This window comes from Haematobia irritans, chromosome 4 (assembly GCF_050003625.1).
Source record: "Haematobia irritans isolate KBUSLIRL chromosome 4, ASM5000362v1, whole genome shotgun sequence".
Classification (NCBI taxonomy): Eukaryota; Metazoa; Arthropoda; class Insecta; order Diptera; family Muscidae; genus Haematobia; species Haematobia irritans.
Window position 1 is genome coordinate 66219955 of NC_134400.1, and position 15641 is coordinate 66235595.

The 15641-nt window shown below is 37.9% G+C and overlaps 1 protein-coding gene across 1 annotated transcript in view; it reads left to right on the forward strand.

Moving 5' to 3' along the window:
• Window positions 1-15641, forward strand: part of Vps13D (vacuolar protein sorting 13D) — a gene marked incomplete in the record, with an annotated part of 741787 nt that overhangs the window by 302848 nt on the left and 423298 nt on the right. Inside the window, 2 exon segments of the mRNA XM_075308271.1 lie at window positions 5042-5198; window positions 5252-8719. Coding sequence (XP_075164386.1) covers window positions 5042-5198; window positions 5252-8719 — 3625 coding nt within the window.

Below are 15641 nucleotides of genomic sequence, written 5' to 3' on the forward strand. Positions count from 1 at the left end.
ACAAGTGGGTGGTAATTTCTCCTTCGCACTCTGCTCTCACGTAAACACAAGCCCCGTATGCTGAGAGACTGGCATCACAAAAAGCATGGATTTGCACAGATGAATTCAGTGCTGAAACGAATCGAGGGAACATAAATTTATGAAGAAGGGAAAATTGAGATAAAAAATGTAACCATGATGAATGAAGCTCTTGTGGCAAGCTCTCATCCCAATTTAAATCATGTTTCCATAATGTTTGCATGATGATTTTGGCTTTCGTGATTACAGGTCCAATAAGACCCAAGGGGTCATAAATTCTGGCAATCGATGATAAAATTGTTCGTTTTGTCACCGTTTTAGCTTCTGTCATCGGAGTGAATGAAAAGATAAAATTGTCACTTTTTGGATCCCACATCAGACCTAACGTTTTAGTTATGTCAGTACCATCATGAAATTTTAGGAACTGCTCGCAATCGGATGACGGGATTTCTTTCAATACTGTTGGGTTGTTTGAACACCACTTCCGAATTTTAAAATTTCCCTTTGCTAGTAATTCCGTCACTTGCTTTCGAATTTCATTCACTTCTTTTATTGAGCTACCACCAGAAATTAGGTCGTCAACATAAAAATCTCTTCTTATTATTTGAGATCCTAATGGATGCGATTTTTCTTCATCAAACGAAAGTTGATGCATGGCCCGAATAGCCAAAAATGCCGCAGGCTTTGTCCCATAAGTGACTGTGTCTAATTTATAAATCTTAATATCGTCGGCCGGATCACTTCTCCACAAAATACATTGTAAATAATTATCCGGATCGCTCATTCGTACACATCGGTACATTTTTGAAATGTCCCCACTCAGAGCTATTTTGAATAACCGAAAACGCAGCAATGTGTGGAATAATTTTTGTTGAATGGTGGGACCTACAAAGAGTACGTCATTTAATGATACTCCTGTTGTTGTCTTTGCAGACCCATCAAACACAACTCGCAGCTTTGTTGTTGTACTGTGCTCTTTTAAAACACAGTGGTGAGGCAGAAAATAAACCAGAGAATTTTTAGGTAGTGTTGGAACTTGGGACATATGTTTTAAAGCAGAATACTCATTCATGAATTGAACATATTGTTTTTTCAATTCTGGTTGCCTGCTTAATTTCTTCTCCAGTCCTCTAAAACGCTGCAAAGCATGTTCATATGATTTTCCAAGATCACAAAGATTTTCTCTTTTTGGCAATCGTACAGAATATTCTCCCGTATGTAAGCGAACAGTAGTTTGCTGAAAATAATTTTCACAAAAGGCATCTTCTTGATTTATAAGGGGAATATCTTCGAAATTATTTTCTACATTCCAGAAACTTTTTAGTACTTTTTCCAAACATTCATTATTGTCGCATTTAGAAACAACAGCTAGGGATGAATATTTAGACGAATTTGTAACTCCGCCTGAAACAACCCATCCAAAATGTGTTTTTTGCAGCACCGGCAAACTGTTGCCCAATCGAATTTGTCCAACACACATTAATTCAAAAAATAGGCCTGCTCCAATAAGTATATCCATACGACCTCGTTGCCAAAAGTTAGGATCGGCAAGCTTTACGTTTTGGGGAATTTTCCAACTACTTACGTTTAAATTTAAATTGGGTTGGTAATCAGTTATGGTAGGTACGACAACTGCTGTGAAAGAAGTTGAATAATCCCCGTGGCAAGACTTGATGGATAGATTTACCGATTTGTCTGCCACGAAACTTCCGTCCCCAATACCAGAGATGGTGACTGTAGATTTATTTACCTTTAGCTGTAGCATATTTGCAGCTCGATATGTAATAAAATTCAGCTGTGATGCAGAATCTAAAATTGCGCGAAAAGGCATCATAGTTCCATATCGATTCTTTACCATAATGATTGCTGTGGCCAATAATATACTCGTACTCGATAGCGTGTCTGAGGGAGCGGAGCATGAAGACGATGATGACACAAGCGCAGATTGCGGTGATGGCGATGTAATTTCATCTGCTGAAGAAAAGACTGTATATGGCATAGGAGAATTAGTAGCATTTTCAATATGCAAGAGAGAGTGATGTTTTGATGAACAATGTTGGCATGGTCGTGATTTACATTTCTTCGTCATGTGGCCTTTTTTTAAACAATTTAAACAGAGATGCAGCCTTTTGGCCTCCTTGAATCGTGCCAGCGGCTGAAGTTTTTCGAAGCTTGGACAATTAGTGATAAAATGACCTTGAATGTCACACAATGCGCAATTTGTTGGGGATGTTGAAGTGACAAGCGCATTACGACCAGAAGAATTAAATTTTTTGCTCACCTGTTGTTTGGAATTTTGTATACACATGGAGCTCTCTAAATTTTCTAGCATTCTACACCTCCGTTCCAAAAATGAAGCCATTGAACACCATTTTGGTAAAGTGTTTACCGGTAAGTCTTCTTCCCATTTTGCTTGAGAATTAGCATCCAACTTCGAAGTAACCAGATATATCAAAAAGCCGTCGGCAAGCTCCTCCGGTTTACATAACGTTTGTAAAGCTCTCATATGAGAATTCAGCTTATCGCTCAACTGACGAAGACCTGCGGCTGATCCCTTATCAACCACTTTTAGACCAAAAATCTCCCTAATATGCATCTGGAAATTTAATAATTTATTATCAAATCTGGTTTTAAGAAGTTCAAGAGCCTTGTCGTAGTTCTCTTCTGTAAGGTCCAGAGATGAAATTGTGTCTAAAGCGGGACCGCACACACTTACACGAAGATGCTGAAATTTTTCGATTTTACTCAAATCGCCATCATTATCAATTACCGTCTTAAACATGGCAAAAAATCCTGGCCAATCTGTATAAGACCCATTAAATTGTGGAATTTTGAGTTCTGGCAAACGAAGTTTACGTTGAGAGAAACTTTCCTCCATCGAAAATTGACGAACTGTTGACGAAAGTTGAGGATTCCTTTTATTAGCCATGCACCTTGATAAATTTGCCTTAACCTCGAAAAATTGTGTAAGAAATATAAAGCCAATATCATCATCAAAGGCACTACTTTCAGATGCAATAAGAGCTGCTTGTGCACTCTCGAAAGTGGCATGCAGGCCCTCTACATAATCTAGGCGTACAGAAATGTCCGTGGCATCCATTACTGCCAAACGTTCATTGGTTAGCGAGAGTTTTAACATAGTTAATTGCTTTTGAAGAGCCTCCACTTTTCTCTTGAATTTGGATACCTCAGATTCCCTTTCAGTTTGTGATGAGTTGTCGCCTTCAGGCATTTTAGCCGCTTTTACAACAATTCTTGTGGCCACGAAATATGATTAAAATGTAATTTTTGCACAAACGAAATTGTTATTTTTTTGGGAAAAATGACGTTTTAATATCCGAATTGATATTAAATAGAAGACTGTGATGCCTTGCGATCACGTCGGGGTCACCAATGTTTAAATCTGCAAGCCTTTTTGCAGACTTCTCCCAAAATTTTCCAAATAAAAAATTGTACAAAAATATTTTCGAATCAATTGGTTTATTCAAAGGTTCTTACGCAACTAATAAGAAAGAATGCAGTAATACTTCATGCAAAGCGGCAAGGGCAAAAAGACAAAAAAAAAATAGAAAAACATTTTGAAACAGTTATGAGTGAAGTTGGTATACAAAAGTCAACGAATATTTGCATATTAGATGTGTTATTGTAATTCTATAGCCAGTAATGAGAGTTGTGCTAACGATAGGAAATGATGAGAGCAATAGGAAGTACTGTATGCAATATTTTTTGGTTTGATTGCCAACAGCGACTATGACTGCACCGTACAACCCCATTACATTCACAGTCCGCTGGCATGGTAAAAAAGGCACTCTGGAGGAACATCTTCGAAAAATGGTTGACAACGGCCAAAGGGACTGGGACGAGCATATTCCAAAGTTTTTGCTGTCCTATAGATCTGCCATTCATGATTCTACCTCTCGAACACCCGCCAAGTTCTATTCGGAACTGAGTTGAATTTGCCTGGAGGTCTGATATTCGGTGCCAAATAAACTCAATACGAGGGAAAGCAGCGAAGACATTCCGAACACGTTTAATCAAGTTCATGACTCAGTACGCTAGAGAATAAAACTGGTCAGCAATCGAATAAAGGCAAGATAAATCACAACCTGGAACGTTTGGCTCCGTATGGTACGTATTCTGTGCCTATGCGAAACGAACAGGATCATGCGGGAGGCAGTGTTAGGAATTTGATATATCTAGATTTAAGTTTATTTGAATTAGTTTCGTTAATTTAAAATTTCAAATTGTAACCTTAAAATTACGTCATTACATCTGTTAATTTTCTGGCACATTCTTAAACTTCTCTTTGTTTGCTTATTTCCATATCGAAACCTTGGTTTCTTACTCCCTAATAGTAAAACAACCCCTTTTTGTTTTGTTATTCTCATTGCCTATTGTTATTGACTGGATGGCCGTAAATTATTCTAGCATTGCCAAAGAATGTCCTGGCGTTGCCAGAATGTTCCAAATCGCCATATGGGGCTATTTAAACACTGGGCACAGGGTGCTGTCAAGTCAGTCGTAAATCAAAAGTCAAATTAACAACATCGAAGTGTGAACGAATTGTTGTGTGAAGTAAAAGTAAAAAAAAAAGTAAAAAGTCTAAGTGAATAAATTGTAGATTATTGTTATTGAAAAGAAGAGTGTTTTAATTGTCGGATTATTAAACACGCCTCAATATAATCAGTCTTGCTAAACCAAAAACAAACAGAATGCTAGTATTCTTTTAGTTTCTAAACACACGATAAAATAACGACCAATAGCGGCGACACAAACAAACATTACTGTCCGGATTACAGAGGAAATTTTAACAAACGTGTCCGAAAAATTGAGCTATAGAGTATCCTGATTAGAGAGGTTATACTGTATGTTTTTGTGTTGACGGATTCATTTTTTTATGACTTACACTTTTGTCGTCATTCATTGCTCTTATCTTTTTATACCCTAAACCACATAGTGGTCAGGGTATAATACGTTTGTTTCCATTCTATTTTGATTTTTACCCTCAATATTTATATTTTAGATTAAAAAATGATGCAATGGATACACACAAATTTAATAGATCCTTGGAAAAAGATGCCCAATTAGTTATACATATGTCTTCTGTCAAATACGTTCACACCAAAAGGTTTATTATTGAATTGCACCTCTTCTTGAAGGAGCTTTTCCAACTACAATCGGTAAGACAAATTATTTAAAAAAAATACCTTTAAGTTATTTATCTTTCTTTTAGCCTGTTATGACCCGTATTAAAAGTTCTAACATAGACGATAGAAAAAATAAAAACCTTTCTCAAAAGCTTGGTCTAGAAGTTCATGCGGATTCTCCCATAATCCTTCTGCCAGTATCATTTAATAGCAATCATTTGCTAATAGCAGATTTGGGAAAATTTTCATTAAGAAATAGTTTTACATTTTCGAATAATTTGCCGAAGGTGGTTTGCGATGCTCAATTGTATGAGAGCACGAGTAACGAAATTGTCGATGTGATGAACATTGAACTTCTGAATATCAATCTTATGACTGGCGAAAGAGAATCGAAATATTCTGTTCACACACCACTTGAGGATTCAAGTATATTATTTGTTGGAAATTTTTGCATTGTGAAACTTGGGGAAAATATCTTCAAGGAGAAGTGTCATTTGAATATTCAAGCCATTCGAAATACTGAATCGAACGTCAGCCATAACATCCCGGATGTGAGAATCAAGGGCACTCTGTCGGAATTGAACGGACTTATAAATTTGCAGCAGTACAAATTGATAAGAGGTTTCCTTAATCACAATCTGGGCGAAATCATTGAAGATGTATACATTAACTATCAAGCTAATTTGAACGAGTCTCTGGAGATATTATCCTCTATGACAAAAGTTAGTACACCACCGCCATCTTCCACCGTGTGGAATACCCTATCAATACATTTTATATTGGAGAACGTTACAATATATTTAGCCGAGCTATCTAAATTCGAGCTTGATGATTCTGTTGAAAATCTAGCTTGTATTAAATTTATCAAATCAAACCTTGAAATCGACTCCTTCAGTGACGGTTCACAAGATATCGATTTGATATCCTCCGAAATTCTTTTAATGGATGCAAGAGAGGGTCCAGTAGATTCACCTATGACGAATGTTTTTAAATATATTTTAAAACCCTCTACAGATGCGAGTGGGACGAAAAGTACAGTGCAAGCCGAAATCCATAGTCGTAGCAGAGGAGGCTTATCGAAATATACAATACTTTTAAATAATATGCGAATAATGGCGTTATTGGACTTCCTTGAACGAGTAAACAACTTCTTGAAAGAGGAACCTTTCATGTCACTAACGGAGAAAAACTTTATGGCAACAGCTAAATCCAATGCTAGCTCGACTTTTCAGCATCAAATGGATTTGAAAACATGTTCCGATGAAGCCAAAATGAAATATGAATTCGTTTTAAATATTACAAATTCAGAAATCGTATTCGTTGAGAATAGCGCACAGTTTGACTCGAACGCAATCATTCTAAAAAGTACTACGGTATTCTCTTACAAACCCAACAATACTGTTGCTCCCATATCTATAGATGTAAATCACCTCGAAATATTCTCTTGTATACTAGGATCGGAAAACGATAGTTCGTTGTCGATTATAGATCCCTTTACAGTCAACATGGAACTTCGTAATAACTGCTTCCAAATATTTATACAAAATCAAGTATTTTTGAGAGTATCTTACAACGACGTCATGCTTTTTTCGCGTATGATGCAGTCTATTCCCAAACAAACGAAAAAGCACGAAATCACACAATCCCATTTTAACAGTGATTTTGAAAGAATTGCTCCTCTTATTGCAATGGGCTTCCAGCAAAATGATTGTTGGCTAGCCATGCGAATAAATAACAACAATTTGAACGAAGCTGCTTTATGGCTATCTCAACAAAAACAGAAAGTGCCCAATTCAGGCGTAAAGATCACTAATGTGTCTTTTAATGCAAATGGGGTTTCAATTTGCATTATCGACGACTGCTTAGATGCAGATGTTCCTCTCTTGGAAGTTTCCTTATGTCGCTTAAAGATTGATCAAAGCTTGGACCTGTCGAATGAGCCGTATAACTCATATTGTTACGACGGCAAAATAGAAACTGTTATATCGAGTAACTACTACAATAGGCGCTTAAGCGGCTGGGAACCAATAATTGAGTCGTGGGAATGCAGCGGTGACTGGAAGTATTTAAAAAGCAACGGGGGGAGTCTTAAAACTTTACACATTCAAGCTAGTAGCAAGCAGGTTTTGAAATTCAATGTTACGTCAACTCTCATTGAATTGTGCGAAATTGTGAGAAAAAACTGGACTGAGGATTACTTTGTTCGATCAAGTATCTCTGATAATTTAACGACAAGGCAGAGACATCCTTTTGTTCCGTTTGCTCTTAAGAACTTGACGGGAGAACCTCTTCTTTTTAAAATATTCTATTCGCATGCAGGCGGTATAACACGGACAGAAGTTAACAAACAGCACGTAATCTGTAATTGGATATCCGCACAGCACAACGAAACTGTTCCCTTTGATTTCGGACCACAAAGTAAATGGAGGCATTTGGATTCCCATAAACTCAATATGCATCAAATTTTAGTACAAATTCATGGATGGACTCTGATTGGACCCATTTCCATCGACAAAGTTGGAATCTATTTCCGATATGCAGCATTAGATATGGAATATAGTAAGAGAACAAGAATTGTGTTTGAAATTACACTTTGTGGATCGGCACAAAAGCTCATAACAGTTCGTTCGGCATTAAATGCTGTTAACAATACCAAAGAACAATTTATATTGCACATGAAATTAAGAAACGAAATTGAAAATGCCGTAATGGTGATGAAACCATTACAAAAGATTACAATACCATTGCGTTATGTGGATTCAATGCTATTCTTAAAGCCTTATTTTGAAAATGATTCCTTCAATAAAATATATGACATTGTTGCAAATGATGGTGACGGATCCTTCAAAAAATATCACTTGCAGCAAATAGATGAAACTGGGTTTTGTACACGTTCTCTCTCATGGACCAATTGCAGCACAATGGATTTTGTGCACGATGTACATTCGTGTTTTTTACCGAATAAGATACCTTTTTATGTTATATCGGAAGTAAGAAAAGATAAATACCCAACAAGAGATTTTGCTGCATTGCCGGGCCACACAATTAATATACTACCACCACTGAAACTGAAAAATCTTTTATGCTGTGATATCCTTTACAAAATAACGGGACATGCTGAGGGCAGAATTGATGCCTCCCAAGAAATCGAAATTTACTCTATTGATATAACGGAATCCTTTTCTCTAAACTTGTCACTGGATAATTATAAGCTTTCCGGTGAAATAAAAATACCTATGGGACACACTGGGATAGTTGAACCTAAATTTAAACTAATTGACATCTTAAATAGAGAACTTTTCTTAAGAGTCTCTATACAATCATTTCATGGAAAAGGGATAGAAATTTTTATAGGAGCTCCCATTTGGATTATAAATAAAACGGGATTGCCACTAATATTTAGACAGGAGGGAACAAACCAACCGGCATCTGGTCAATTCGATGAGCATGAACATGCCCGTGAAGTATCCCCTCTAATGTTTTCCTTTTCCGACCAGGAAGGATCGCCATTGCTTCAATTTCGATTAGGAAGAGGATATGGAAACAATAATCCGGTAAGTCCAGAATGATCGCACTTATATAAATCCCACAATTTCTTTACTTTCAGCTATTCATATTGAAAAAGACGTACATAAGATCCGAAATCATCAAGATCAGTAATTATAATTTCAATTTGAAAATTATCTCTCAAATAGGACCTAAAATCAAACTCGGGATATATGTAGTCTTGTGTCGTTCCGGAATGAGCTAGTTCAATTGAACGGTTCATCAAATGGAACGACCGGTACTAGTTCCGTCGCTTTCGCTCCTATAGTTACACAGTTCCTTTTCATATTTAATATCTCATTCTACTTTTGTCAGCTGTTTGACACTATCATACGCAAGACACTCTCTAAGAGAAAATTAGAAAGAAAACAAATGTGAAAATTTAAGCTGCATTTATTAAAAAAATTAAAAATATATCGAATACGGAATATATTTCTTTTATATTTCTTCATACACAGTGTTATGTGTTTCGTTCATGGGGATCTACAGTCAAACAAGAATTAATACGGCATCTCTTCTTAATCTTATTCTTTTTCTTATCTTTCTCGTGTAACACATGTTTTGTAAACCGTTCTTTTGTAAGACATTGTGTAACAAGATACTACAATAAACTAAAATATATAAAATTTGGTGTCAGACCAGGGAACTTTGTGGCGGCTTAGTCGTTAGAGATGCCCGATTGCGCTGTGGCAGTCGGTCTTCGATCGAGCCGAAGACAGAGGAATCACCCAAGTTGGGTTATGTTAACAACTCACAAAAGAGGCGTGTGATAAATCTGCGATCCATGGACCTGAGGGACGCTGGCCAACAAAAATGTAATGGGTGGTATGCATCCTTGTACTCACTGCCGATTTCGTAATGCTATATGTCATAATTGTAAGAAGAAAGGTCATATAGCCAGGGTGTATATGACACAAACAGCGCAAACAGAAGTACAAGATTCCTGTTCATCAAATGACGAATCTATTGAAGAGTTGAATAACGTTAATATCATCCACCATAAGAAATCACCAGGTAAAATTATGATCAGCGTCAAAGTCGACAGAAAGACTGTCCCAATGGAATTAGACACGGGGGCAGCATGTTTCACGATGAACGTAACAAAGCTCCGTGCCATCAAACCCGACTTCAAGCTAAAGCCTTCTGATCGTTAGGTTAGGTTAGGTTAAAGTGGCAGCCCGATTAAGATTCAGGCTCACTTAGACTATTCAGTCCATTTTGACACCACATTAACTAAAAGTACCTATTACATATGGGCACTTCTAGTTTTAACCGCTGAACCTTCTTGATTATTTTTCTTTGTTGAACCAACCAGATTGCTCCAAAAACATTAGCAGACTGCTTAAGTTAACGTTTTCCAGATCCGCCAGTAATCTGAAGCTATATGCTTCTAAAAGTTGCTTGCGCTTTACACAAAATGCAGGACACTCACACAAGAGGTGTTTAATTGATTCCTTTTCCTCCGCATCATGACAGCTCATACAACAGTCATTATACTTCGCGCCTATAGTTTTTGCAAAACCGCCTATCAGGCAGCGACCCGTTATAGCAGATATCAGGAGTGATATCTGACGTCTCCATTCCAAAGAAGAGGTGATATAACTCCTCCTTGGGGAGTGCCTCTGTTCACATACCTTTGTATGTTTGCTTGCTCTAGTGTGGCTGAAATACGTCTCTTTATTAGAAGTTCGTCTAACAGCCTAAGTATACCTGAATCGACATTCAAAGTTGTCAGTCCATTTAATATCGAGCTCGGATGGACATTATTGAACGCCTCTTCGATGTCTAGAAACGCCACGATTGTGTATTCTTTGACAGATAGTGAGCTTCCAATAAAGCTGACTAGTTCATGCAATGCGGTGTCAGTAGACCTGCCCTTCGAGTATGCATGCGTTCGTTTCGAGAGCGAACTTGAATCCACGCTAGTTCTAAGATACATGTCTATCATCCTCTCCAGGGCCTTAAGTAGGAATGAGGATAAGCTGATTGGTCGGAAATCCTTCGCACTCGAGTGAGAGGCTTTTCCTGCTTTAGGTATGAAGACGACTTTTGTTTCCCTCCACTTTTCTGGAATATATGCTAAGTTTACACATCGTTTATATATCACCGTCAACCAGAGTATAATTCTTTCAGCCAAAAGTACCTCCAACGTCTCCACACTGGACGTTGTCCAATTTCCCTCCGATGTTTTAGTGAAACCTGGAGCGGTGTTAGTGGATGCTAGTACCTTCCGTAGTCTGGAATCCTCTGACGTATTTCCAATACTGCTACAGTAATCATCCCAAGAGTTTTGTTGAGACCTTCTCAGTTCTCGTTTATATGCTCTCAGATTCATCTTGTAAGTGTCCCAATCCTCCGGAGCTCTTGTGGACTTTGCTTTGTTAAAGAGCTTCCTGCAGGATTTCCTCATATTACTTAACTCCGTAGTCCACCATGGCGGCCGAGTTTTTCCCCTTGGCTTTCCTCTAGGGCTTTCAGTGACATGTTGAAGGCCTTAGTAATCCGCTCCACTGCGTGTTCGATATCTTGCACAGTGCTCATATTTGTCTCTGGCATTTCCGGTATCATCAAATTAAACGATTCCCTATACCTATTCCAATCAGCTTTCCTAGCATTTGGCGGAAATATGGTCTTGGTGGTATGAACATCAAATTTGAAACAGATGTAGCGATGATCTGAGAAGCTGTGTTCACTTAAAACTTGCCACTCAGATATCTTATCATTCAGTTCCGGAGAGGTCAACGTGACGTCCAAAACCTCTTGCCTGTTTCTGGTGACGAAGGTTCGCGCATCTCCCTTATTGCAAACTACCAGGTTAGTACGCAAAATAAACTCTATTAGCGACTCTCCCCTTGCATTAGTATCACTACTTCCCCAAATACTATGATGTGCATTTGCATCGCATCCCATAATGAGTTTTGTCTTTGTTTTTAGTGACTCCTCAACTAAGGTCCTAACGGCACAGGGTGGCATCTCCCTATCATGTCCCATGTAGACCGAAGTTACCCAATATTTGCATTTGGATATCTCTAGACTGGCTACGACAGTGTCAGCATTGCTCAATGAAGGAAGCAGAAACAAGTTTAGTTCGTTTTTAGCAATTATACATGCTCGATTTATATCGTTACCGGTATTATGCAAAAGTTTGAAACCCGGAGTACTTAATTCACAGATCTTGTTTTTATATATGTATGGTTCTTGAATAAGAACTATATCTATGTCTCCTTTCATCAGGATAACTTTTAAGGCAGCACAAGCGGCCTTACAATGGTGAAGATTTATCTGGAGGAACCGTAGAAACATCCACATTCACATCAGCCGCTTCAATTGAGTCACCAAGGGCTTCCTCTTCACAGATCTCGGTGACTCTCGCAACAATCCGCGGTTCAGCTTTGGTGAGTTTTGAGCCTGTAGAAGCTTCCCGCATATGATTTTCGTCATAGTCTGCAGGTTTTATGTCTCCTTCGGCTTCGCTAGGAGATTTATTCACTTCTGTCTCTACCGGAGGCTTGTCCGTTTCGGAATCCTTTGGTTGATCGCTTTGTATACCTTCATATGGATATCATGAAAGCCATAACTTACACATCCTTGGGTCTGGGCTAGATGTGGCAGCGACTCTATGTTTAATATAAACACCGCATGTCGTCTTGGTCCATCCACCTCATCCAAACGACCAACCTTTCAATCGGCGGTTGGAAGATCTGGGTTACATTCTTTTAGTCTCTCTAGTATTGACTCAGGATCAGGAGGGTTTGCCGGTATCCATGCATGTGCTCTAGGTTTAGCCGGTATGTCTTTTTTATCGACTATCTCCAAAGCGGCTCCTTCCCAAACTTCGCCAATTAGCATCAATGCAGCTTTAAAGCAATCCATAGACCTCTGGTCCGCAAAAGCTATTAACTGATGTCGTCCTTGATACCATCCAGCATCTTGCCGTCGAGGACTTGGTCCGGAAAACTTTTTTCGCACCTCTGAGTAGACACCAGACATGGCGTTCACAATTTCCCCCCATTTTTGCCTTGGAATCATACCGTCCAATGCTGTCTTTTGCAACTGAGGCAAACGATCTTTGATCCCGTTTAGAGGATGGCAGCTCATCCGGTGATCGTTCCCTTTTTCCAGCTTCAAGAATTCTTTGAGCCCATTTTAAGGAATCGCTTTGCTTAGCCGACAACGTACTTGTGTCGACTGATCCTAATTTCTTTAGAATAAACAAAGCATTTCTTCGTTCCTTTAATCTCTTTCGAGAGGGATTGCCTCCTTTTGATGTGTCACCTTCGTTCTTTACCCGTCCACTGGGCCATGAAGTTAGCAACCCAGTGGATGACTTTGAATTTCGCTGCATGGTGGTTTATTATTTCCACCACACGTGAAATTCGTAATAAGTACTTATTACGATGAAATACTCCGCTATTAGAAAACACGTCCGTTCAGTTCGACGGTTGAATAAGAATAGTCTGATCGTTTGTTTACTAGTTATACAAAGGACAAAATTCATTGTTTAGGCCGTATACCAGTTAATGTGACAGTTGGTAATGCAACTCGGAAATTTAATCTATACGTAGTTGACGGTATCTTTTTACACAAGTAAAATAAATAATGTTCGCTCACCGAATATGCTATCAAAAGAACAATCAAATGTTTTAAATAAAGTGCTTGCACAGTACAATGATGTGTTTTCCGATGTAGCGGGGAAACTTGTAGGTCCACCATTAACGTTCCATATGAGGGAAGGTGTGATCCCAATATTTATGGAGGCGAGAGAAGTACCATATGCTCTGCGCGAGGCTTATTCCAAGGCAATTGATGAGACAATTGCGTCAGGTTTGTACAAATGCGTTGAATTTTCCGAATGGGCTTCAAATACATATATGTTATTGTTGCCAAAAAAGTCGTAAAATTCGGACTACGGACAATTACAAGCCAACTATAAATAAAGGTATGATAATAGATGATCACCCGATACCAAGGGCAGACCATATATTCAAGAGAATGAAGGGTGCCAAGTTGTTTTGTCATTTCGACATTACTGATGCTTACAGTCACCTCACATTTTTTTGTTTTTATTTATTTAAGCGAATACATATATGATGCTTAACTTATACTACAACTAGTCTCTTTTATGAAGAAGTGACTAACCAGTAGTTTATTTATTAACAATCAATAGACTTATAGAAATTAAAATATATAAAATAACTAAGCTAGGACAAATATTCTTGTAAAATTGTTGTTGTTTGGATTGATGTTTGCCGCACATCCCCATAGTTGAATGCCATATAACCATATTGGTTTTAATTATGTATTAAGAGTTTATTACCTGTGGACAGGACTGAATTTTTCCGATTAGTCAGCTTAATTTGCGGTATTTAATATTTAGTTAACAAAATAAGTCTCGCTTATGAGACATATATTAATATTTTTTTCATATAAGATGTGCCGAAATTCATCTATATGTTTTAAGATTCCATTTGCATTCCACTGCATAATTTTTATTAATGTCTGCATCTATTAGAGTGCATTGAAAAAATTCTCCTTTAACAAGCTTAACCGGTTGTCTAAGCTCTTGTTAAACGATTCGAGTAACTCCAATTTGAATAGGATTTTTGAAAGAATATTTTCGTGGGTAGCTTTTTGTGCGTTATTATTTTTAACTGTATCAGAGTACAGATTAGTTTGTTTTTGATGCATTTTGCGAAGTCGTTGGAACTGGTGCATTTATTCATGCAGAGAAGGAATATGATAACCTCAAACATGTTTCAATAGCAAAATGTTATTTTTGGATGGTGACCATGTAGCATGTTTGTCGTAAAAATTTTGTTTTCTCGCTAAACATAACATGCTTGCCGAAATAATATACATAATTTCCGAGAAAATAACATGGGTGCGATAAACATGTTAAATGGTCAGCATCCAAAAATAACATTTTGCTCTTGAAATATGTTTGAGGTGATCATATTCCGTCTCTGGGTGTTTGTGGTCCATTATTGTTTTGGACCAGATTTGCAGAGTTTAGATATCGTTCATTAGCAACAAGACATCCTCTGTAGCTCGCAGGATGTTGTTTTAAGCAGTAATCCTTCGTATGATTATATCCCTGGCAGTTCTTACACTGGGGAATGCCTTTCGGGTGTTTAATCGCTTCCATTGTAACAATGGTGTTCAAAATTTGTTTTATTTCATATATATCTTTTATATTCTCTGACGGATGGAAGCTTAGGGTAAATATATTGAGCGGAGTCTTGGTATAGTGATGAGCTTTATTAAAAACATTCAAAATATTGAAGCCTTGTTCTTTCAGATCCGATATAATATCAAAGGGGCTGCAAGAGTGATGAAGGTTCTTCGCGACCACATGTATAGTGCAATAATGTTTGCTTTCATATGAATGCCACTGTATGTTCTTCTCATTAAGAGCTTTGGTTACTTCTCTGTAATCATTGGCTTTAAACGTTGATATTTTTTGAGAGTGATCATCAATTTGTTGTATAGTGAACCCATTAGAGGCTTTTAATTTTATGATATTACGAAGAGCGGCGTAATTTTCCACTTTGATGACTATAACAGGTGGTGGGCGAACAGGCCTTGGCCTTGGAGCACTCGTAATTGTGTTCGTGACTTCAGTATTTTCCGCAACTGGATGTACAGTCTCCTCACCATGGCTTATCGGGGGTGTTAACCCTCTAATGCCCCAACTTTTTTGGCCAGCTGATTAAATATGTAATGTTAACGACACAAAAGCAGGAAACTAGGCACGAACATTTTATACGGTAAAATTCAATATATGCTGCAAAACCTCTTGAACAATTTCAACTAAGCTTTTTTTATTTTTCCCATTTTTGTTGTCTTAAGGTGTGTTTTACTAAAAGTTTCTTTATTTAATGAAGGCCGCCTAAAGGCGGGATTGGGCATTAATGCGTTAAGGGCTCCCCA